A 23,076-nucleotide genomic window follows, 5' to 3' on the forward strand; every position below is an offset into this window, starting at 1 on the left:
AACATTTCCTGTTCATAAAAAACATAGTAACAAAATTTAGTCTTTGAACTTAACAGAGTGCTTTCATTTCTCCTGTTGCATTTGGAAGAGAGAATATGGTTGGCTGTTTGGAACATTGAGTTTTTTGTTTAAAAAAAACCCAACAACCTATGCTTCTTGGTTAATGGAAATTAATATCAAAGTTTGCAAGGTTGGTGGATGAAATTACCCAAATGGCAGTAAAGGGAGATATTGTGGTTATGGGTGATTTCAACATGCCTGATGTTGACTGGAATATCCCCAGTGCCCTTACATGCAAAAGTAAGAATATAGTAGAGGCCTTTACAGGAGCAGCTCTGGCACAGCTGGTTAAGACACCAACTAGAGGGGAGAATATTCTAGATTTAGTTTTTACGAATGGGAATTGGGTTTCAGATGTCAAGGTGGGAGAAAATTTAGGTTGCAGTGACCATCTATGTTTGTGGTTTGATGTAAAAACTCATTGTGAGCAATCCTATAATGCAACCAAAGTATTGGATTTCAGAAAAACAAATTTTAATGCAATGGGAGAATATTTAGATAATGAATTAAAGGGGAGGGATAAAATGGCAGGAGCGAGCATCCAGTGGACTGTATTAAAAAAGGCCATCTTAAAAGCCACTGGACTGTATGTAAGACAAATAACTAAAGGTAAAAGGAAGAAGAAACCGCTATGGTTTAGCAATGATGTAAGGGCTATAGTCAATGAAAAAAAGGCTGCCTATAGGAGGTATAAAGAGTCTGGAAGTATAGCTGATAGGGAGGTATATAAAATGAGACAGAAGGAGGCGAAACAGATAATATATGCTGCTAAAGCCTCAAAAGAGGAAGAAATTGCCAAATCTGTAAAGAAGGGGGATAAAACCTTCTTCAGATATATTAATGATAAGAAGAAGAAAAACTGCGGCATCACGAAGCTTAGTACCGGGAATAATACATGCATTAATGGGAATAAGGAGATCGCTGACCATTTCAATAGCTACTTCTGTTCAGTTTTCTCAAAAGACACCTTACAAAATAATACTATAGAGGGATATAGCATTGCTTCCAGCTGTACGGATTCAGCTCCAGTGATCTTAGAAGCCGATGTCTTAGAAGAACTTGAACGATTAAAGATAAATAAGGCAATGGGTCCAGATGGCATCCACCCCAGAGTTCTTAAAGAACTCAGATCTGTCATTACTACCCCCCTGACTGATTTGTTTAACCAATCCTTGTTAACAGGAGAAGTTCCTGAGGATTGGAGAATGGCCAGTGTTGTGCCTATTCACAAGAAGGGCAGTAGAGAAGAAGCTGGTAACTACAGGCCAGTTAGCTTGACATCAGTTGTAGTTAAAATGATGGAGACTCTACTCAAAAAGAGGATAAATCAGCACCTAAAAAACAATAACTTATCGGACCCAAATCAGCATGGCTTTACTGAAGGCAAATCATGTCAGACTAATCTCATTGATTTCTTTGACTATGTCACAAAGGTGTTGGATGAAGGTGGTGCCGTGGATATTGCCTACCTGGACTTCAGCAAAGCCTTTGATACGGTTCCACATAAAGAGCTGACTGATAAATTAGTGAAGATTGGACTTAATCCCTGGATAGTTCAATGGATTTGCAGCTGGCTGAAGCGTAGACATCAGAGAGTTATTGTTAATGGCGAGTATTCTGAGCAGAGTCAGGTTACAAGCGGTGTGCCACAAGGGTCTGTTCTGGGTCCTATTCTTTTTAATATATTTGTGAGTGACATGGGGGAAGGTTTGGTAGGGAAGGTTTGCCTATTTGCCGATGACTCTAAAGTGTGCAATAGGGTTGATATTCCTGGAGGCGTCTGTAATATGGTAAATGATTTAGCTTTACTAGATAAATGGTCTAAGCAATGGAAACTGCAGTTTAATGTTTCCAAATGTAAAATAATGCACTTGGGGAAAAGGAATCCTCAATCTGAGTATTGTATTGGCAGTTCAGTGTTGGCAAATACTTCAAAAGAAAAGGATTTAGGGGTAGTGATTTCTGACAGTCTCAAAATGGGTGAACAGTGCAGTCAGGCGGTAGGGAAAGCAAGTAGGATGCTTGGCTGCATAGCTAGAGGTATAACAAGCAGGAAGAGGGAGATTATGATCCCACTATATAGAATGCTGGTGAGACCACATTTGGAATACTGTGTTCAGTTCTGGAGACCTCACCTACAAAAAGATATTGACAAAATTGAACGGGTCCAAAGACGGGCTACAAGAATGGTGGAAGGTCTTAAGCATAAAACGTATCAGGAAAGACTTAATGAACTCAATCTGTATAGTCTGGAGGACAGAAGGAAAAGGGGGGACATGATCGAAACATTTAAATATATTAAAGGGTTAAATAAGGTCCAGGAGGGAAGTGTTTTTCATAGGAAAGTGAACACAAGAACAAGGGGACACAATCTGAAGTTAGTTGGGGGAAAGATCAAAAGCAACATGAGAAAATATTATTTTACTGAAAGAGTAGTAGATCCTTGGAACAAACTTCCAGCAGACGTGGTAGATAAATCCACAGTAACTGAATTTAAACATGCCTGGGATAAACATATATCCATCCTAAGATAAAATACAGAAAATAGTATAAGGGCAGACTAGATGGACCATGAGGTCTTTTTCTGCCGTCAGACTTCTATGTTTCTATGTTTTCTCACGTACTGCTTATCGGTATGGACTACTAGATTCCTGCTTGCTGTGCTTCATTACCTATTTACAGTGGTACCTCTACTTAAGAACGCCTCTACTTAAGAACTTTTCTAGATAAGAACCGGGTGTTCAAGATTTTTTTTTGCTTCTTCTTAAGAAGAGAAGGATTTAGGGGTAGTGATTTCTGACAGTCTCAAAATGGGTGAGCAGTGTGGTCGGGCAGTAGGAAAAGCAAGTAGGATGCTTGGCTGCATAGCTAGAGGTATAACAAGCAGGAAAAGGGAGATTGTGATCCCCTTTTATAGAGCGCTGGTGAGACCACATTTGGAATACTGTGTTCAGTTCTGGAGACCTCACGTACAAAAAGACATTGACAAAATTGAATGGGTCCAAAGAGGGACTACAAAAATGGTGGAAGGTCTTAAGCATAAAACGTATCAGGAAAGACTTAATGAACTCAATCTGTATAGTCTGGAGGACAGAAGGAAAAGGGAGGACATGATCAAAACATTTAAATATGTTAAAGGGTTAAATAAGGTTCAGGAGGGAAGTGTTTTTAATAGGAAAGTGAACACAAGAACAAGGGGACACAATCTGAAGTTAGTTGGGGGAAAGATCAAAAGCAACGTGAGAAAATATTATTTCACTGAAAAAGTAGTAGATCCTTGGAACAAACTTCCAGCAGACGTGGTTGGTAAATCCACAGGAACTGAATTTAAACATGCCTGGGATAAACATATATCCAATGTAAGATAAAATACAGGAAATAGTATAAGGGCAGACTAGATGGACCTTGAGGTCTTTTTCTGCCATCAGTCTTCTATTATTATTATTATTATTATTATTATTATTATTATTATTATTTATTGGATTTGTATGCTGCCCCTCTCCGTTTCTCTCTGTTTCTATGTAACCATTTTCTACTTAAGAACCCGAGCCCGGAAAAATTTCCCAGTAAATTTTAGAGCAGCACGAAGGCCCGGCCAGTTTCCTACCATTCCGCAGTCTGCATTGGCTGCCGATCAGTTTCCGGTCACAATTCAAAGTGTTGGTTATGACCTTTAAAGCCCTTCATGGCACTGGACCAGAATATCTCTGAGACCGCCTCCTGCCGCACGAATCCCAGCGACCAATTAGGTCCCACAGAGTGGGCCTTTTCCGGGTCCCGTCAACTAAGCAATGTCGGTTGGCGGGCCCCAGGGGAAGAGCCTTCTCTGTGGCGGCACCGGCCCTCTGGAACCAACTCCCCCCGGAGATTAGAACTGCCCCTACTCTTCCTGCCTTCCGTAAACTTCTTAAAACCCACCTTTGCCGTCAGGCATGGGGGAATTGAAACATCTCCCCCTGGGCACGTTTAATTTATGCATGGTATGTCTGTGTGTGTGTCTGTTAGTATATGGGGTTTTTTAAATCTTTACAATTTTAAATTGTTTGATTACTTATGATTTGTTTTTTACATGTTGTGAGCCGCCCCGAGTCTTCGGAGAGGGGCGGCATACAAATCCAAGTAATAAATAAAATAAATAAATAAATTCCCCCCTTTAATCTCGGTCATCTCAGGGTTTTCTGGGCTGCCAGAGGAGCCTTTCGGTGGCGCTTAAGAAGGCTTTGGCAGTCCAGAATGCTCCTCCTCGCTGCCTCAGAGTCCCTCTTTTTTTTTTAAAGCCTTAAAGTTTTGGATTTTTTTGATTCCACTCACCTCACCTTCTTCCTTCCGCAGCGACTGTCCTCCTCCTCTTCTTCCTCGTCCTCCAAGCTTTTATTCCGAGCTTTTATTTCAAGCTTTTATTTCTTTCCTGATGGGTTTGCACACATTATTTACTTTTACATTTTTTCCTATGGGAAAAATTGCTTCTATTTACAAACTTTTCTACTTAAGAACCTGGTCACGGAACGAATTAAATTCTTAAATAGAGGAACCACTGTATTCTTAACGAAAAAGCAGAAATAATGTCCAATAAATATAACATTGAGGTCCTGGATCTGTAATCCTATAAAACATAATAGATAGGTTCTAGGTGGTGTTGCTGATTCAACCTTTGGACGAGGTCCTGCAATTTTGAAACTCTTTTGGCTCAAGACATACCATGACTGAAGCTCTTTCCTGACAGTTGTATTCTGAATGCCAATAATTGAACTTTGGGAGTAAAGCTTATCTATGTTTATGTAAGAAGTGAAAGAAGTATTTTGTGATGATTTTTATTGAAATAAATGCATTCTATTATACCTTCTTTGATCCTTTATTCTAGTGAGGTTCTCTGTAATGCTGAAATTTAAGGCATTTTAATAATTGTTTTTTCCTATTACCTTTCTCTGTAGATGAAACTAAAGCCCGCAGTGATATATTTGCTGAAAAAAATGGACTTCAGAAGTATGAATATGTCTTGCACCCAAGAACTACAGGCTTCACTTTTATAGTGGATCGTTTAAGAGATGGTAATGCATGTTCAGATGGATTTTCCTCTTTTCAAAATAATGTATTTTAGATGAGAAATACTATTGGTGGCTAATTACTTCGAACCATTGCTCTAAAATAGCTTTTTGAAAGATTTGTGTGTTGCAATAGATTTCCTTCCTATATTTTACTCAGGGAAACTTTTTCCATGCTTAAAATAGGAAGTAATTTAATCGCTTCCAATTAAGTTGCCAGCATTGTGTCATATTAAATTGCTTCCATTTTCTATGTGAATTTTCCATTCTGAAGTAAGGAAATACCTACATTATGTTAGGTATTGAGGCAAAACACACTTTTATAGGTTTTGTTGCAGTTTTCTGCCCTATCTGGCTTCAATGGGATTGCTATAATGTCAAAACAGTACAGTGGTACCTCTACCTAAGAATGCCTCTACTTATGAACTTTTCTAGATAAGAACTGGGTGTTCAAGGGTTTTTTTGGCCTCTTCTCAAGAACCATTTTCCACTTACAAACCTGAGCCTCCGAAATTGTAACCGGAAATTGTTGTGAGCTGCTCCGAGTCTTCGGAGAGGGGCGGCATACAAGTCTAATAAATAATAATAAAATAATAATAATAAAAGACAGGGAGAAGCCTCCGTGGGACCTCTCTAGGAATTTCCAAGGAGGAAACGGCCTCCACCCTCCCTGTGGTTTCCCCAATCGTATGCATTATTTGCTCTTACATTGATTCCTATGGGAAAAATTTCTTCTTACAAATTTTTCTACTTAAAAACCTGGTCACAGAATGAATGAAGTTCGTAAGTAGAGGTATCACTGTATTACAAAATTTATCTACAACATAATGTAAGAATTCAAAGTCATTTATAGCCTCTTTGGTGAGGTGAGCCATAGAAACAATTTAATGTCAAGGTTCCGACTAACAATCCCAGGCAAATCAGAAATCCTGTGTCATTCATTTCCTCAAAGAACTTCTTTATTAGGTATTATTATTATTATTTTATTATTTATTGGATTTGTATGCCGCCCCTCTCTGCAGGTATGTCATAACAGCACACTTAGTGGAAAACCAACTCTGAATCTTTCCTACGGTTTTAGCATAATTAAAGCCAGCAATAACCTCTTCCCCAAACGTCACTGGCCACATTGGCCAATTACGTTAATTGACAGGCTCCTCAAGCACTCTCCTCTTCCCATTCCCTGGGAGATGATCTGGGTTGCCATAAGAAAGATCTACCAAATTTTTCAGAATATAAGGCACACCTTTTTTTCTCCCTAAAAGAGGCTGAAATTTTGGGTGTGTCTTATACTTCGAACATAGCTTTTTTGAAACTTTTTCCCCAGCCATAACTCGATGCTAACGATCTTCCCAGATTCCTATTCCCTCTGAAGAAGGTTTTTCCAACTCTTAAGTCTTTGCAGGCTTGTTTTCATTCCTACTCCCTCTGAAAAAGCGGTGCTTTTCAGTCCTAACATGGTGCTAACAATTTTCCTGGCTTGCTGCATTTTTTAAAAAAATTCTACTCCCTCCGAAGCAGGTTTTTCTGCCCTTTGCAGGGTTGTTTTCATTCCTACTACCTCTGAAAAAGGCTTTTTCAGCCCTAACCATTAGATAAAATAATGTAAAATAATAATAATAGTAATAGTAATAATAGTAATAATAATAATAATAATAATAATAATAATAATAATAATAATAATAATAATAATAATAATAATAATATAATGAAGCTGAGCAGAGTAAGGACGCTAGCCAGTTGAATATGTGGTAGGTAGATTCCCCCACCTATTTCCCCCCGAAAACTGCGTCTTATACTCCAGTACGTCTTATACTCTGCAAAATACCGTATATTGAATCTAGCGAGGCATTCCAACCTCCAGCCCTCTCCCGTAGTGTGTGGCAACAATGAACTAGGAAAATGGCTTCTGACAGGTTTTGTTCAGTGTTGACACTTATGTTTTCTAGATTATGGGTTGCAATTATGGGCTAGATGAAGATTGGATCATATTCGATGATGCCCCAGAATGCTTCATACTTTTTCCCATGAAGTTACAATTCTCTGAGGGAAGGCATCGGCGTTTCCCTACTTCTGTTGATAATAGGAAAAAGAGACATTCAGCAGTTATTAAGACGCATTGGGGAAGCATCATTGCTAGTAATAGCAATGAACTAGTGATCTCAAAGAGAATTGAGGAGAAATAGAGTCTTGCTGTCTGGGAGGAAGATGGAACCTTTTTATTATTATTAATTTTTGGTGGAGGGCTGCATTTAAATTAATAAAATTTCCCAAATGGCAAATGCTTTTCATATTTTGTCAGATTAAATATGGGATGTCATGGCTGTAGCTATTTAAAATGCGTTCAGGCTCTTCCAACTTTTTGCGATCTAGTGGACATCATTTTGTTCATGTTTGCATGAGCTTTTAACAACTTACATAGATTTGTGCAAGTTTATTTTTTTTAAGTACAATATAAGCATTATGTATTATGTTAGCCTCTTTTCCAATGAACTTCGGTGTTTCTAAAATGTTCTAAAACCTCTAGCATTTGTGTCTTATTCTTATGTGTTCAAAATATCTTACTACTTGGCTTCATTATAAGTGCTTAAAATGAGCTCTCTCTTAGGACTGAATTATTATTCATTTTTCTTGCAGGCTATCCGATTAGTTTTAATCAATGTACTCCAGCATCACAGTTTAAAGATAACAGTTTGTTTTCATTCAATTTTCACAGCCATGTCTTGTTTTAACATAGTTTTTCTCCCAGTTAAGAGACTGCTTTTTATTTCATTATTATAATGAAAATGTAAGCCTACAAAATTAAAGTCTTTACTACTGCAGGTTCTTCTCTGCTATTTACATTGGCCTGTTGACATAATCTTAAAGTCTGTTTTTAATATTGAGCAGCAGGCTGGCTTTTTAATCTCTTTCACCTTCAGCAAGAAATTCCTTAAGCCTTCTTCACACTTCTAGCTGTCTAGCATCTAAGTATTATTACCAGAATGTCTGAGATTGATGCTCGCTTCATCAAGTAAATTTAATTCCAGTTGTTATTTCTTCTAGTCCATCATTTTCCATGATGCATTCTGCCTGTAAGTTGAATAAATTGGGTGACTGTATGTGGAATTTTAATGTACATGTTTCCCTCTTTTGAATTACAGTGGTACCTCTACCTAAGAACGCCTCTACTTTTGAACTTTTCTAGATAATAACCAGATGTTCAAGATTTTTTGCCTCTTCTCAAGAACCATTTTTCACTTACAAACTTGAGCCTCCGAAACTGTAACCAGAAAAGGCAGGGAGAAGCCTCCATGGGGCCTCTCTAGGAATCTCCTGGGAGGAAACAGGGCCGGAAAAGGCAAGGAGAAGCCTCTGTGGGGCTTCTCTAGGAATTTCCTGGGAGGAAACATGGCTGGGAAAGGCAGGGAGAAGCCTCTGTGGGGCCTCTCTAGGAATCTCCTGGGATGAAACAGGGCCTCCACTTGCACGCATTATTTGCTTTTACATTGATTCTTATGGGAAAAAATGGCTTCTTACAAACTTTTCTACTTAAGAACCTGGTCACTGAACTACAGTGTTCCCTCGATTTTCGCGGGTTTAAACTTCGCGAAAAGTCTATACCACGTTTTTTCAAAAATATTAATTAAAAAATACTTTGCGGTTTTTTTCCCTATACCATGGTTTTTCCCCCCCGATGACTTCATACGTCATCGCCAAACTTTCCTCCGCCTCTAATAAATATTTATTAAAATAAACTTTAATAAATAAATATGGTGAGTAATAATCTAAATGGTTGCTAAGAGAATGGGAAATTGTAATTTAGGGGTTTAAAGTGTTAAGGGAAGGCTTGTGATACTTTTCATAGCCAAAAATAGTGTATTTACTTCTGCATCTCTACTTCGCGGAAATTCGACTTTCGCGGGCAGTCTCGGAACGCATCCCCCGCGAAAATTGAGGCAACACTGTAAATTCATATACAGAGGTACCACTGTATTTAAAAGTCCCACTGCTGTGGCCTAAAGGGGGAGCTCTTGCCTCACAATCAGGAGATTGCAAGCTCGATCCTAGGTAGAGGCAGGTGTAGGGTCTCCTGCTTGAGCAGAAAGTTGGACTACATGACCTGCAAGGTCCCTTCCAACTCTATTACACTGTCATAAATAAACAAACAAACAAACAAACAAATAAATAAATAAATTCCAACCATTCTTTCCTGATTGTCATACAGATTTTTCAATAGGCAGATGGGGGTGGGAAGTGTTTAATGTAATCCTGTTTATTTATTTAAATGTGGATGCTGCCTGACTCTGGATGGATTTCAATGTAAAAAAAATAATACAAAACAAGCTGAGCCTACAATTGCTTGGTACAAAAATAGAGCCAAAGCAAAGACCTTACTGTGTTTACAGAGTCAAAAGTATTAGTATAATTAATGCAGCAAAAATGTATGTATTTTGGAAGTTGCCTTGCTTTTCCATTATTCATCATACATTAGCAATGAGATCATAAATGCCTTTTCCTCTTCAAAGCCTTTATAGGAAGGTAGTTGATTCATATTCTCTTTCCCCAAAGTGTCTTGACTACATTTTTATTACATGAAGTTTATTGAGGTACCTGCTACATGCAAGACAGTACTACCAATCAAGTCTTTTGTTTGCATATATTAATATCTTCTCTTTTCTGAAATGTATGAAAGAGATAAAATTATGATTAATAATCATTATATGGCATAACATTCCACTTGTTTCAGTGGAATAGCATCAACATATTAAGGAATATATCTGCGCTGGATCTTCTTTATCTAAGCCACACAAAGGAATAAAGTTCATTATAGCTCTGGGAAATGGAAAAGTTTCAGTGGAGACAGATTTTCATGTATTTGCTTCTGCTCTTTCAAACAGAAAAAATGAATGGAATAACAGTCAAACAGATATTGGAATGGTAGCTGTTGTATCATTATTGATTGAATGGGAATTTTTAATTTTTAGATTATTATCATTAAACTTTTAATATCATGGCAGATCTCTTTAAAAAGATCCCATGCACAAGAATGATAACCTTAAATGTCACATGCTTTTCTGTGAATAATGTTTAGCTAATGAGAGTTTTCCCTTGGGCTAATATCCATTCTTTTCTGGCATATACAGTATGTGCATTGTGTTACTGAAAAATTAGTTCTGTGATGAGAGAGAACTATTTGGGGAAAAATAACTATCTCTAAATGGACAGATCATGTACAAGTGAATGAAAATTGTAAATTAATATGCACATGAGAGTATTCTGGGATGGGGAAGTGAGCAATTAAATATTCAAAAAGACCAAATGGGGAAGTGTTTTTTTATGTGCAAAAAAAGAATAAATTTGAAAGGTACAAGGAAAAACTACTGTATCTTCACCCAATGATGTAACTGTTAATGATAATACTGGTATCTCCTTCTACAGTTAGCTCTAATAATGATGTTGAATAAATATTTATTTTTACCTATATTTGTCTCTCCTAAATAGATGTAGCATCATTATTCCATAATGTCATCAAAAGTGTAATTCCTTAAAACTTTGCAAAAATTCATTTTATTCGTCAGTTACAAAATTAATTTGTATTATAGTCTGTTGTTTGGATGAAATAACCATTGTGCAAGAAATGTCTTTATTACATGAACCATTAAAATGCTGAGGAAGTATTTGAATATAAGAATCAGCTTGTGAAAGAGCTTTATTTTTTTGTGCCATAGGTAGCAAAAGCCTAATGTTCCCTAAGTTAAAATATGATATTTTACTTCCCAACACTCAATCTACAGGTAGTCCTCCAATTATAGCTACAGTTGGGACTGGAATCTTGGTCCGTGAGCAGTGTCATTAAGTGAAATGTTATGCAACTGCTTACCTTAACAGCCACAGTTGTAACATTCCAGATTGTTGATATTAAGTGATCTTGCAGGTTACTAAGTGACAGAGTTCGGTGCATCATGCCTGAAGAAAGTGGGGAAGACTTGGGAGGCCCAATATGTGTGACCATATGTGAATGTTTCTCCACTCAGGAGTTGAAAATGCTCCCTGCCATAAGACAAATGGGATTTTTAGTCCCAAAGGGAATAGAATAACAAACTTGGAAGGAAGGGACCTTGGAGGTCTTCTGGTCCAACCCCCTGTTTAGGCAGGGAACCCCTACACCACTGCAGACAAATGATTGTCCAACATCTTTTTAAAAACTTCCAGTGTTTGAGCATTGACAACTTCTGGAAGCAAGTTGTTCCACTGATTAATTATTCTAACTGTCAAGAAATTTCTCCTTAATTCTAAGTTGCTTCTCTGCTTGATTAGTTTCCATCCATTGCTTCTTGTCCTACCCTCAGGTGCTTTGGAGAATAGCTTTACTCCGTCTTTTTTGTGGCAGCCCCTGAGACATTGGAATACTGCTATCATGTCTCCCCTAGTCCTTCCTTTCACTAGACATAACCAGTTCCTGCAACCATTCTTCATATGTTTTAGCCTCCAGTCCCCTAATCATCTCTGTTGCTCTTCTCTGCACTCTGAGATTGGCTGAAAGAGCTGCCTGCTGAAGGATTTCAACTCCATTCCTGCTTTGATTTTTGCAATCAAACCAGTTTTGACAATTGAAAATAGGATTCAGCCATTTTTTTTTGCCATCAAAACAGCACAAAGCTAAAATGTTCAGCAGATAGCTCTTTTACTCTGGGACCTGCCAGAAAGAGTTGCCTGCCAAAGATTTCAGCTTGTGCCTACTTGGATTTCCAAAATCTGAGCAGATGTAGAGCTGAAATCCTTTGACAACCAGTCTTCAGAGATGGAGAGGGAATGCTGCTATCAAGCAGCAGAACCTTGTAGCCTTCCCTGCAGCTTCCTCATTGACTTTGGGGACCCAGCAGAGAAAATTGCAAATGATCATCATTAGGTACTTGGCAACTGGTTGTTAGTCTGAATAGTTTGCCAATGACCCAGATCGTGAGGATGTGACCTCAGGATGGTAGTGCTGTTTTGCAACAGCCAGATGTGCTTTATAGGCTTTAAAGCGCTCTTTCTGAGATCATTATGAATTCAAACTATTGTTAAGCAAACAGTCACAAGTTGAGGATTACCTGTACTCAGATTCTGTGATACATCTTGAGTAGCAGTCAGGGAGAGTTTGGGCAATATGGAGCTTTTCAGAGGGAGGCCTGGATTAAGTGATTGCAGTCCTAGGCTTGGTAGGGTAGAAGAGAAGAGGTTAAGAGTAGCCGCGTGCTACAATCTCTAAAAGTATATCTAGTGAGTTGGAAAACTGATTTCAGTTTGTCAAAATTGTGTTCATTCTGTATAAGCAAATAAAGGATTGAATTGAGTTGGATATCTCTATGCTGTCTCTGGCTTTAGGCCTGACAGATTCTCCTCACATCCAAAATTTCAGAATTTATAAATGCTTGATTTTTAGCAACCTAAATTCAACTTAGGTTGAAAACACAATACTTCTGTGTTCTTGCTTCCATGTAGGTTTTAGTCCACTCTGCATAATTTTTTCAATGGATTCCTGAGGGTGATAGTACTTAAAGCCACAATTGTTTTTCACTTTTATGCTTCTAGAAATCTATTTTGTTTGTGACATTTATTTTAGTTTAAATTTTGATTTTAACCTGACATACTTGCTGTTTGTATTTATACTAGTCATTACTTACTTACCAGATTCTGGAAATTTGTTTTTATGTGCTGCTGATATATGTCTATTTGTATATAGTATATATATGCAAAATCCCTTAAAAGTAATTTATTAATCATTTTAAATTAGGCTTCTAAAATGGTAAACTCTTTTTTATTGTAGTAAGCCCTGCACTCAGTCACTTATACCCTGAGTGTCTCCTGCTTGGATTATTGCCAGCAGGGGTGGGTTCTAATTTACATGACCGCCAGTTCACTTCCTCCTGCACCATGTGGCTGTGCACACATTGTGTGCCATGTGGCTGCACCGTGTGGTCATATGCTCACCTTGCATGTACAAAAACTCAGCTTTTGCTTATGCGCAGAAGCAAAAATTAGCTTCTGTGCATGCTCAGAAGTCAAAAACAAGATGACGGCAGCCACTGACTGGCACCGACAGAACTGGTTCCATGACGTCACCAGCAGTTTACTAACGATTCTAAAGAACCGGTTAGAACCTATAGGAACCCACCTCTGATTGCCAGTATGGCTACCCCTTGACTATCATTTGGAAGCTACAGTTGGTGTAAACAATACACAAATATTTATATAAATAAGGTTGCATCTTGTATTGAGTACTTGAGACATAAACTGAAGATTCTTTTGGTGTATCCTTCATTGTCTTTTCCAATAGTTTACTTAACTCGTGGATCAGTTTGGTTGGTGAGGTATTGGTGGCAATCATCTCCGCCAGAAGAATTTCTGAGCTTTCAGCCCTGTCAAATAGGCAGGACTTCTGCATTTTTCATGCCGACAGAGGGATCCTACAACTGGACCCTACATTTATGCTCAAGATAAATTCCTGGTTTCACAGGACTCAGGAGCTTGTCCTCCCTAATTTCTGTCGCTCCCACGCCTTAGAGGGACAGTGGCACACCTTTGATGTTAGGCAGGCCCTCAAGTTATACATTAAATGCATGTTCATGTTTGTGCAGGACAGAGGTTCTTTTTTGTCTCCTTTCAACCCAATTCCTTGGGGCAGAAGGTGTCACTTTCCACTGTTGGAAGATGGTTGCTTATGACCTGTAGTCATCACCAAGACCTGCTCATGTGATGGCACACTCCATGTGCAGTGCAGCAACAGTAGTGGTGTGGTCCACTCAAACGTCCATCGAGAAGGTTTGCAGAGTGGACACTTGGGCGTCCCCAACGCCTTTTATCCACCACTACAAAATTGACGTTTTTGCATCGGCAGATGCAGCCTTTGGTTGTCGAGTTCTTCAAAGAGTACATTCAAAGATTGTGACTGCCAACCAGACTGCTTTGGTATGTCCTGTTCCTTGATGGTAGCTCCACCCACTATAGAGAAGGGGTATTGGTCTTACCCAGTAGGCTTCTTCTCATAGGTGGAGCTAGCATCCAGTCCCAGCCAAAGTCCAGTCTGCGTTCTAGGACATCAAACTATGGTCTTTCTACCTTCTGAGTGAATCTTGGGAGAACACACACTGAGTCTGTCTATCGATCTTTGCCAAAGAGGGGGAATTAGAGCCAGAGGCGGAGATCTACAATTTGACAGACGCAGTCCTGATTGGCTGAAACAATGTCATCCCATTCCTGGATGCTACCTCCACCCTACGAGAAGAGGCATATTAGATGATTCAAACCAGGGGATGAAAAGGACCTGCTCTAGATTAGCCATTTTTCTGGAATGTCATAGGGTCTTCTTGAGCAGGGGGTTAGACTGGAACACCTTCCAACTCTGTTATTCACTTCTTTCTCATGCTTTAGGGAAATGTCAGAATGTCACCTATAACCTTAAGAAGAAAACTATCAGTGAGAGTTCTGTTAAGAAGCGACAATGATAATTGTGTAGGAAAGTTCCTATGTGAGATGGTCTATCTGAGAAAGACAAAAATTTAAATAATGCTTCTACAAATCTGAAAAACTTTTTCCTTTGCATTTGTGATAAGGCAGATGGCAGAGATTTTAGTGTGCAGAAGAGTAACATAGCACCTCTGTAACTGGCTTCTTTGAGAAACATAAATGAGTCAAAAACATATTACTTGCTACGTTATAGTTAAGAGATTTTTTGAACTTGGCTGACTGGGATATGAAATATATGAATGTCTGAATTGCTTTCCTGCCTTTTTTGTAAACAGTGTCCTTGGCCTTAAAAATATTCTGTGCACAGGTTACTTAGATAATAATTTATATGTAGTGCAGACTCCCCAAAAAATAGCTGTTGAGAGAAGACGTTAACATCTATAATACTTGCAAATTATAACCACGAGTCCTCTCTTACTGCATATTGCTAGACTTAAACAATCTATAGATATGCACCTTCATTGGAAGGAAAACTTTATTTTCTAGTGCTGTTTTGTTTAGAATGATGTTTGTCTTTTCCTTCAGCACAACGGTACTGGCCCCTAGAGGACAACCATGTTCACTTAATACATTTTTGCCAATTAACAATGAGGCTCTATCCTTCCTGATTAGGCAGTTCAAATACATGAAATTTAAAACATTATTTTCCTGCATTAGGATTGTGTTTGCTTTTCATTTATATCTAAATGTGTTTCTTGCCTTATATATTGACACTGAATTTAATTTGCTGATTTTAGCTACCTTGAAAAGCAGAATGTGCCTCGACTTTTTTTCTCTTCCCATTTCTTCCCTATTTGCACATATTTTGGTCTATTTTGAGCTGACTTACATTTTTCAGTCTGATAGACTTTCCTGAAAAGTTCTTAAAATATAAGCGTATTTATTCTGGTTACATGTTGCCATAGTTACAGAAGTTGAAAAGTTAAAACAAAAAGGGCAGAGATGCTTGGGAAAATGTTACCCTGGAGCCAGGAATCATTCTCTCTCTCTAAATATAGATCACAAAATAAAGAGTTTGGAAAACAAACTTCATTTTAGTTTTACTCTTACAAAACAGATATATTATTAAACAATTTTGTTTATCAAATTTATTTGACGAATTGCGTTTGGGGATAGAGACAGAGATATTAAGTTACATCCAATAAAGGAGAAAAGTCCAGAAGGTACCAATTACTGTGCTGGATAAATCCTGCATATGAAAAAGAAATCAATCCAGCATGCAGGATTTTTCAAGACAATTGTGATAACTTTTTAAGCTTGGATACTGCAACCATTGTAAGGTACTGCTGAAGTCTTGTTAAATTTTAGTAATTGGAGCAGGAGTTAGAGGATTTTATTATTGAACTTGACCTTAAAATACCTTACTTCCTTATGCATCTGCTTATGCATTAGCAGACAAAATAACAAAGAAAGGGCTGCAAATCCCTAGAAAAGGCGACTATATAATATGCCTATTGTAAAGAAAAAAAGGTCTTCTATGAAAACCATTCCCCCTTCTTTGCACTTGTTTTCCAAACTGTTCAAATTATGCCTAATTCATTTCAGATCATATCTAATCAAGTTTAACCTACATCCTCACATTTCATTTTCATTTTATTTGTTGGCTGATATTGTTAGAGTTTCATCACTATATCTGGCAAAATGAAGCATATGCTCAGGATTTTTGTCAGATGCATATTTTGTCTAAAACATAAACATTTAAGATATTTCCAGTTCTAAACATTTTGTGCATCTCTTCCTCTTACAGTTTTAATAGAACTGCTTTAAAAATATTTATTCAGTCAGTCAGACTATCCATTCCACATATAAAAAAGCTATAGAAAGGTATAGAAAAGTACTTATCAAAGACCATTTTCTAAGCCTGTTATATTTCTTGTAAAATATAACATATGAAAAGATGCCTGATGGCACAACTCCGTAAATAAGGCTATGCCTTTGAATATTGGCTGACGGAGCCAGTGATTCCATTTTCTCATTTTAGTCTTTAATTTGGTCTGTTCATTATCATACATATGTTGCATTTGCAGAATCTCAAATTCTGCTCTTCGCCATCCTGCCAAAAATCTTTGGCTTCTACAAACCACATTGCTTTGATTTACTTTCAGCATAGCTGACAGAGCAGAATGTATTTGCTGGAAGTAAAAATTTATCCAAATAATTGTAAGGAGTCGAACTTGTGTTAACAACTTAAAATCCCTCTTTTTAATTCTTTTTAAAACACATGATTATAGAAAATAGAGCCAGGTCTTTCACATCTTCGTCAGCAGCTTAAGTATCTTGTAATTTGAATTTCGTTTTCGCTTATGCTCTCAAACTACATTTCCCCAACCAACAAGTTATATTTGGGGGAAAATCAGCCTGTTTAGTGCAATTTTCTGATTCAGGATATATTTGGCCTGAGAGTGCTAAGAATAATCTGCTCTGAACGGCAACTCTGTGAGAAAGTATATTATTTATGCATCATTGAAAAAAAAAACCAGGGAAGGAATATAGAATAACCTTTTTAGTGCTGATTAAAAGCTGAAAAATAACCAATCCTTTTTTACCGGCCAGATATGTGAGCTAGTCTTACTTGTAATAAATCTACTAATAAATCTAAATCTAATGATAATGAAAACCTCTTTCTTAACTAGTGATATCATGCACTCTGTTCCATTATTAATACAGCAAAACCACTGGAAAGCTGAGTGCAAATACAATCCACTTAATATCATTCAGCACAACAGTACTTTCCATTTTAAACGGTAGCATGCGTAGCATAGCAATGAAATATACACGACTCTTTTTAAAGCTTGTGCTAGTTCCAAGGAAAAATAGTTCAATCAATATGTTTATGTTTAACATCATTTCAATTTAATTATGTGGATTTGGGAATATTTCTGACTATGGGAAAATACTAATACATTTTAAAAACACATTACTAATTAGATTATCTAATTGTTGAGCCTTGACATATAAATAGACCATTTTTCCAGGTGTATGATAGCAAAGTGATGGCTAATTTTGGAACCTGAAAACCTAAAAATAATCCAGTAATTTATACATCTGTGGAGGACTTTAATGAGAGCATAACTCATGAAGGACATGATGATCACTCAGAGACAGAATATGTGCTTTGTGTATAGAAATTCCAAAGTCGAGGTGGGAAATTTTCAGTCTGAACTCTGTAAAAATCTGTTTTCATATGCAGAACCATTGAGAAGCACTGCTCCCAATGGAAAATTTTATTAGTGTGCTTGTGCATAGAAAGAGCAAGAGGGACCAGAATTTCTTTGAAAACTATTTTGAAAAATCACTTTCAAGGAATAGCATTGCAAACCCTTCGTGGGAGGTAAACATGAAACCGCAGATGGGGACTGCAGCCAAAAAATTAAAAGACACTTGCTCCTGAGGAGGAAAGCTATGGCAAATCTAGACAGCATTCCAAAATGCAGAGACATCACCCTGCCAACAAAATTGCATATAGTCACAGCTATGGTTTTCTATGAAAGTTGGACCATAAGTAACGCTGTGCGGCAAAGAATTGAGAACTTTGAACTATGGTGCTGGACAAGAGTGGGTTCTAACTCACTCACTTGGCAGTGCCTATGGATCGGCACCAACCGAACCTGTTCCATGACATCATTAGTGGATCGCTACTGGTTCACACGAACCAGTCAGAACTGGAAGGAACCCACCTCTGATGCTGGAGAAGACTCCTGCGAGTCCCTTGGACTGCAAAGCGATCAAACTGGTCAGTCCTAGAGAAGATCAACCCTGACTGCTCTTTAGAAGGCCAGATTCTGAAGATGAAACTCAAATATTTTGATGACCTAATGAGAAGGAAGGACTCATTGGAGAAGAACCTAATACTGGGAAAGATTGAGGACAAAAGAAGGGGACAACAGAGAATGAGGTGGCTGGATGGAGTCATTGAAGCAGTCGGCGTGAGCTTAAATGGACTCTGAGAGATGGTAGAGAAGAGGAAGGCCTGGAGGAATGCTGTCCACGGTTGGACATGACTTTGCAATTAACCACAACAAATATATTGCCGTCTGCATTGTCAGCTAAGAAAGATCATAGTCAGCTTAGAAAGAATTTGAGCAACAGCATCAAATGCAAACTTTGCTTTTAGTAATCAGTGTTAATTTTTTCTGTCTTGTTTTTTCCTGTTCAAGCATTTTTTTTTAAAGTGGATATACAGTTTCTATCAGATCTTTGGTTTGGTAACAGCCTGATACATGTATTAGATTGTCTACTTTTGACCAAAACTGAACTTTGACAGTGAATCAGTGTAATGTAGAAGGGAATGTTATAAATAGAAAGGTAAGTTAATTGCTTCCTAAAAACAATGGGGTATTTCTGAAGGTATTTCTGGAACTACTTTTAACTAGTTTTAACTGCAATTTTCCACATTGTTAGCATTTACCGTATGACTTTAGAATGCAGGCAGTGCTTGCCAAGGATCCAGCTATTTGTATGATGAAGGAAATACATTTTTAATACTGGATTTAAATAATAGACTTCAAACTTTATTTATTATTAAACTTGGATTGTTCAATATAGCTTCCTTTCCTACTGTAAGCAATCTTTCCTACTATAATTTTGTATCTATGTCTGAGAGAATTTTTCAGCAATTACAGAACAGTATCACACATTATTTTCCATTCACATAGCTTGATGAGTTTTAAATTTGTTTTTTTAATAGGTGATTGTCAATGTATTTGTTTATGATTCAGTGTACTATATGAATCCTAAACATGGATTTTTTTCAGTAGGTAGTTAAGCATCTTTAGTGTTCACTCAAGATTTATCTCTAAAACATAAGAGAGTTGATTGGTGTTAAGTATTCATGTGGTTGGAAAAAATGACATTCAGAGATGAAGTAATGTTGAAGTATTATTAGTATCCAATTTATAGAAGATAAATGTAATTCTTGCAGAATCCAGAGAACTCTATATGGAAAGATAGAAACTATAATTATAATAGACAAATAGAAAAAGCTTATTACAATAAAATGTATTTTTAAGTATAAAATCTACTGATTTTAAAATATAGGAAGGAATTTCTGATTACCCAAGGGCTTAAGTTATAAAGGTTAGAGATTTGTCCATTAAATGAGGTTTTAAAATACCAAATACCTGTTATGAAAAATAAAATAGCTGGAATCAAGGAAACTACCACTAAAATGTTTTTCTACTGATTCTTTGGTAGTCATTTTAAACCACATGCACCGGAACTATTAAGTAATCTTAATAACTGACTTCTAAAATGGCATTTGACAAATAGCAATTTTGTCCTCCAAGAATTTATCCAGCCCCCTTTTAGAGTAGAGTAGAGTAGAATAGAATTATTTATTGGTCAAGTATGATTGGACACACAAGGAATTTGTCTTTTGGTGCATATGCTGTTAGTGTACATAAAAGAAAATATACATTTCTCAAGAATCATGAGGTACAACACTTGAGGATTCTCATAGGGTACAAATAAGCAATCAGGAAACAATGTTAATATACATCATAACGATACAAGTAACAAGTTACAGTCTTATAGTCATAAGTGGGAGGAAGTGGGTGATAGGAGAAGACTAATAGTAATGTAGCCTTGGTGGATAGTTTGACAGTGTTGAGGGAATTATTTGTTTAGCAGAGTGATGACGTTCAGGAAAAAAACTCTTCTTGTGTCTAGTTGTCTTTGTGTGCAGTGCTCTGTAGCGACATTTTGAGGGTAGGGGTTGAAACAATTTATGTCCAGGATGCGAGGGATCCGTAAACATTTTCACAACAATATTCATGGATATTCATGAATATCACAATACTTGTATTCAGTAAATATTTTCACAATTTTTTAAAAAATTGTTTATGTTCATCTTGGTGACCCTCAGTACATTTGACGGGAACTAACTGCTTCCCTAAATGATTTGAGAAGAAACACTTAATTTGATCTGATTTAACATTACACTACCTATATTTGAGACCTATTAGAGAGAAGGGCAAATTTATTTTCTTTTGTTTTTGCTTTTGTTTTTCTGTATCTATCTTTTAGCAAAAATAGAAGCTACAACAATTTCCTCTTTACAGTTTTTCCCGTACTACAAGATCTTTTCACAATATGATGGCCCAACTACTAATCTTGTAGAAATGTTATTACTGTGGTGATGATCTTTATTTACCATACACTGAATCACACTTGCCCTTTTAATTCCTATTCTCCTTGTGTTTTGGGAGCATTTAGTTGATACCTTTGTGTTATGTACCTTAAATGATACCTTCTGCAAGGTTAGCCACCATAAATAGTTACACACATGTAGACTTACTGTCTGTCTGTCTGTCTGTCTGTCTGTCTGTCTGTCTATCTATCTATCTATCTATCTATCATCTATTTATTTGTTTTTTTAAGAATAATGCTTACAGCTTTAATGTCAATGTTTGTTAACTGAAGTATTGTTAATTTAAGCTTTTGTTATCTTTAAGTTTAAGCAAGCACTAACCAGCCTAGACATGTTTGTACACAGAAGTGTCTTCTCATTTAAATTCAATCATAGTCACTAAACAAGCCTGGCTAAAACTAGCTGAGGGTATAAACTTCATTTTCATCTCATTAGGCCACCTGGAAGCAGCAATCAGTGAGTTAGTCTTGACGTCAGTAGTCTCTCTGCTTCATTAAAATGTTAATTTCATGGCTTTAATTCCTTTTGTAAAACGTGCTGCTGCAGGACACTTTCTGCTACTGTCGCTCACCCCTCTCCTGTTCTAAATAAATCACTACTCCATATTTCTTTTTAATTTCCATCAGGGTTTTTGCTTTGTTTTGCTGTTTCTTTTTTTAGCACTCTGAAAGGACATTGAAGACATTAGACAAATATATAATCCTTGAAACAGGAAGCCCTTTAAAAGGACCTAATGAGGCTCCTGTATTAATAATTAACAAAATATCTGTTTTCTTTTATTATTTTGATGTGATAACAAAGATGGATCACTGAACTAAAATAATAATTTTAAGAACCCATATTAACTATTTTTATTCCTAAAGTCTGATTGGAAGAGTCTAGACAGTATATGTTGTTAATGATTTGTTGGAGAAAGTTCATTACTGTAATTCTAATTTAAATATCAGTCTTGGAAGCCAGACAATATATAAATTGTATAAAATAAATAAAAATAATTCTGATAGCTAATTAATATGTCTGATTTCACTTATAAAACTATTAAATAAAAATTGTTCCCAAATCAGTAGGCTATACAAACCTCCAGCCTTCTCCCTATCTATTTCATTGCCAACGTGTAATTGTGGGGATAGCAAAATAAGTGTATACAGTTATGCACAACCTTCCCTTCACAATTTCTAATGTTCTTTTCATTCCTCTAGCTTTCTGGAGGAAAAACAAGAATTTGAGAAATATGGGAATAACCCTGATGAACCTGGCCTTCATCAACCGTATTAATTCAATATTTTATATTTCATAGTGGTCTGTAGTGATCACAAGCAAGGCATGGAAACAAAACATTGTTTTGTCATTGTTCCTCTGCAATTAATATCTGGATGAATGCCGCCTCCAAGACTAAACTAACATTAAGCTTGCAAGACTAAAAACCCTTCTCTGTGAGATCCGGACTAGCTCAAGGTTGACTCAGCCTTCCATCCTTCAGCGGTTGGTAAACTGAGGACCCAGATTGTTAGCAGCAATATGCTGACTCTAAAAAATGTTTAGCGATAACTGTAGAAGCCTTACAAAGTGGTATATAAGTCTTAAGTGATATTGTTACTGCTATTGAATACTAATGGCTTGCCCTATCAGCATTGGTTAGCGTGCTCTTGGTAGTCCCTTGATTAGGCTGTTCTTAACTGTTAACTTGTTGTCTGCATTGGTAGTTCCTTAATTAGAGTACTGTTTACTTCATGATTGTTGGTCTAGTATACTGCTCATATGGGTGTTGATTACTGGCAGGGATGTGTTTTTAGTTGCTTTGTTTTCTTTGTGAAGTTTTAATTGCCTCTTTTGAATGGTATGTAGATATTGTTTATCTCTATGTACCTGTTGATGGCCGAGTGCCGGACTTCCAGGAATTATCTGGCGTTTTTGGACTTGGCTTGATCTAGGATGCTTAATTTCCCATTAAAACTGTTTGTGTTTGTCCGTGTGTTGTGAAATTAAGGAGTTGTTTTGTCATATGTGATTGCTATTTAGAGTTCATGGATACACTCTGCTAGTCTTCCATTTTTTTGTCCTACGTACAGTTGCTACATTCTATGTTGTAGATCAGGGGTCCCCAACCTTTTGGACCTCAGCGACCAATACATTCGCAATTTTAAATCCCGTAGACCACTAATATGAATCCAGTGCTTGCTGAAGCACCTGGACTCCCAGCGATGGGGTCCTTCAGGCATTCTCTCCCCATCTCTCTTTCCCTCCCCCCTCTCTCTCTCTCCCCCTCTTGCTCATCTCTCTCTCCCCCTCTCATTGTCTGTCTCTCTCACCTCTTTCTCTCCCCCTTCTTTCCCA

General features: G+C 37.2%; 1 protein-coding gene across 2 annotated transcripts in view; it reads left to right on the forward strand.

The window, feature by feature from the left end:
• LCLAT1 (lysocardiolipin acyltransferase 1) overlaps window positions 1–23,076 on the forward strand; it is a 73,716-nt gene that overhangs the window by 42,124 nt on the left and 8,516 nt on the right. For both annotated transcript variants that reach the window (XM_070734308.1, XM_070734309.1), the window contains exon 5: window positions 4,992–5,108. In XM_070734308.1, the coding sequence (XP_070590409.1) occupies window positions 4,992–5,108 (117 nt within the window). The remainder of the gene's footprint in view (window positions 1–4,991; window positions 5,109–23,076) is intronic.

The sequence above is a fragment of the Erythrolamprus reginae genome, chromosome 1 (genome assembly GCF_031021105.1).
Source record: "Erythrolamprus reginae isolate rEryReg1 chromosome 1, rEryReg1.hap1, whole genome shotgun sequence".
Classification (NCBI taxonomy): domain Eukaryota; kingdom Metazoa; phylum Chordata; class Lepidosauria; order Squamata; family Dipsadidae; genus Erythrolamprus; species Erythrolamprus reginae.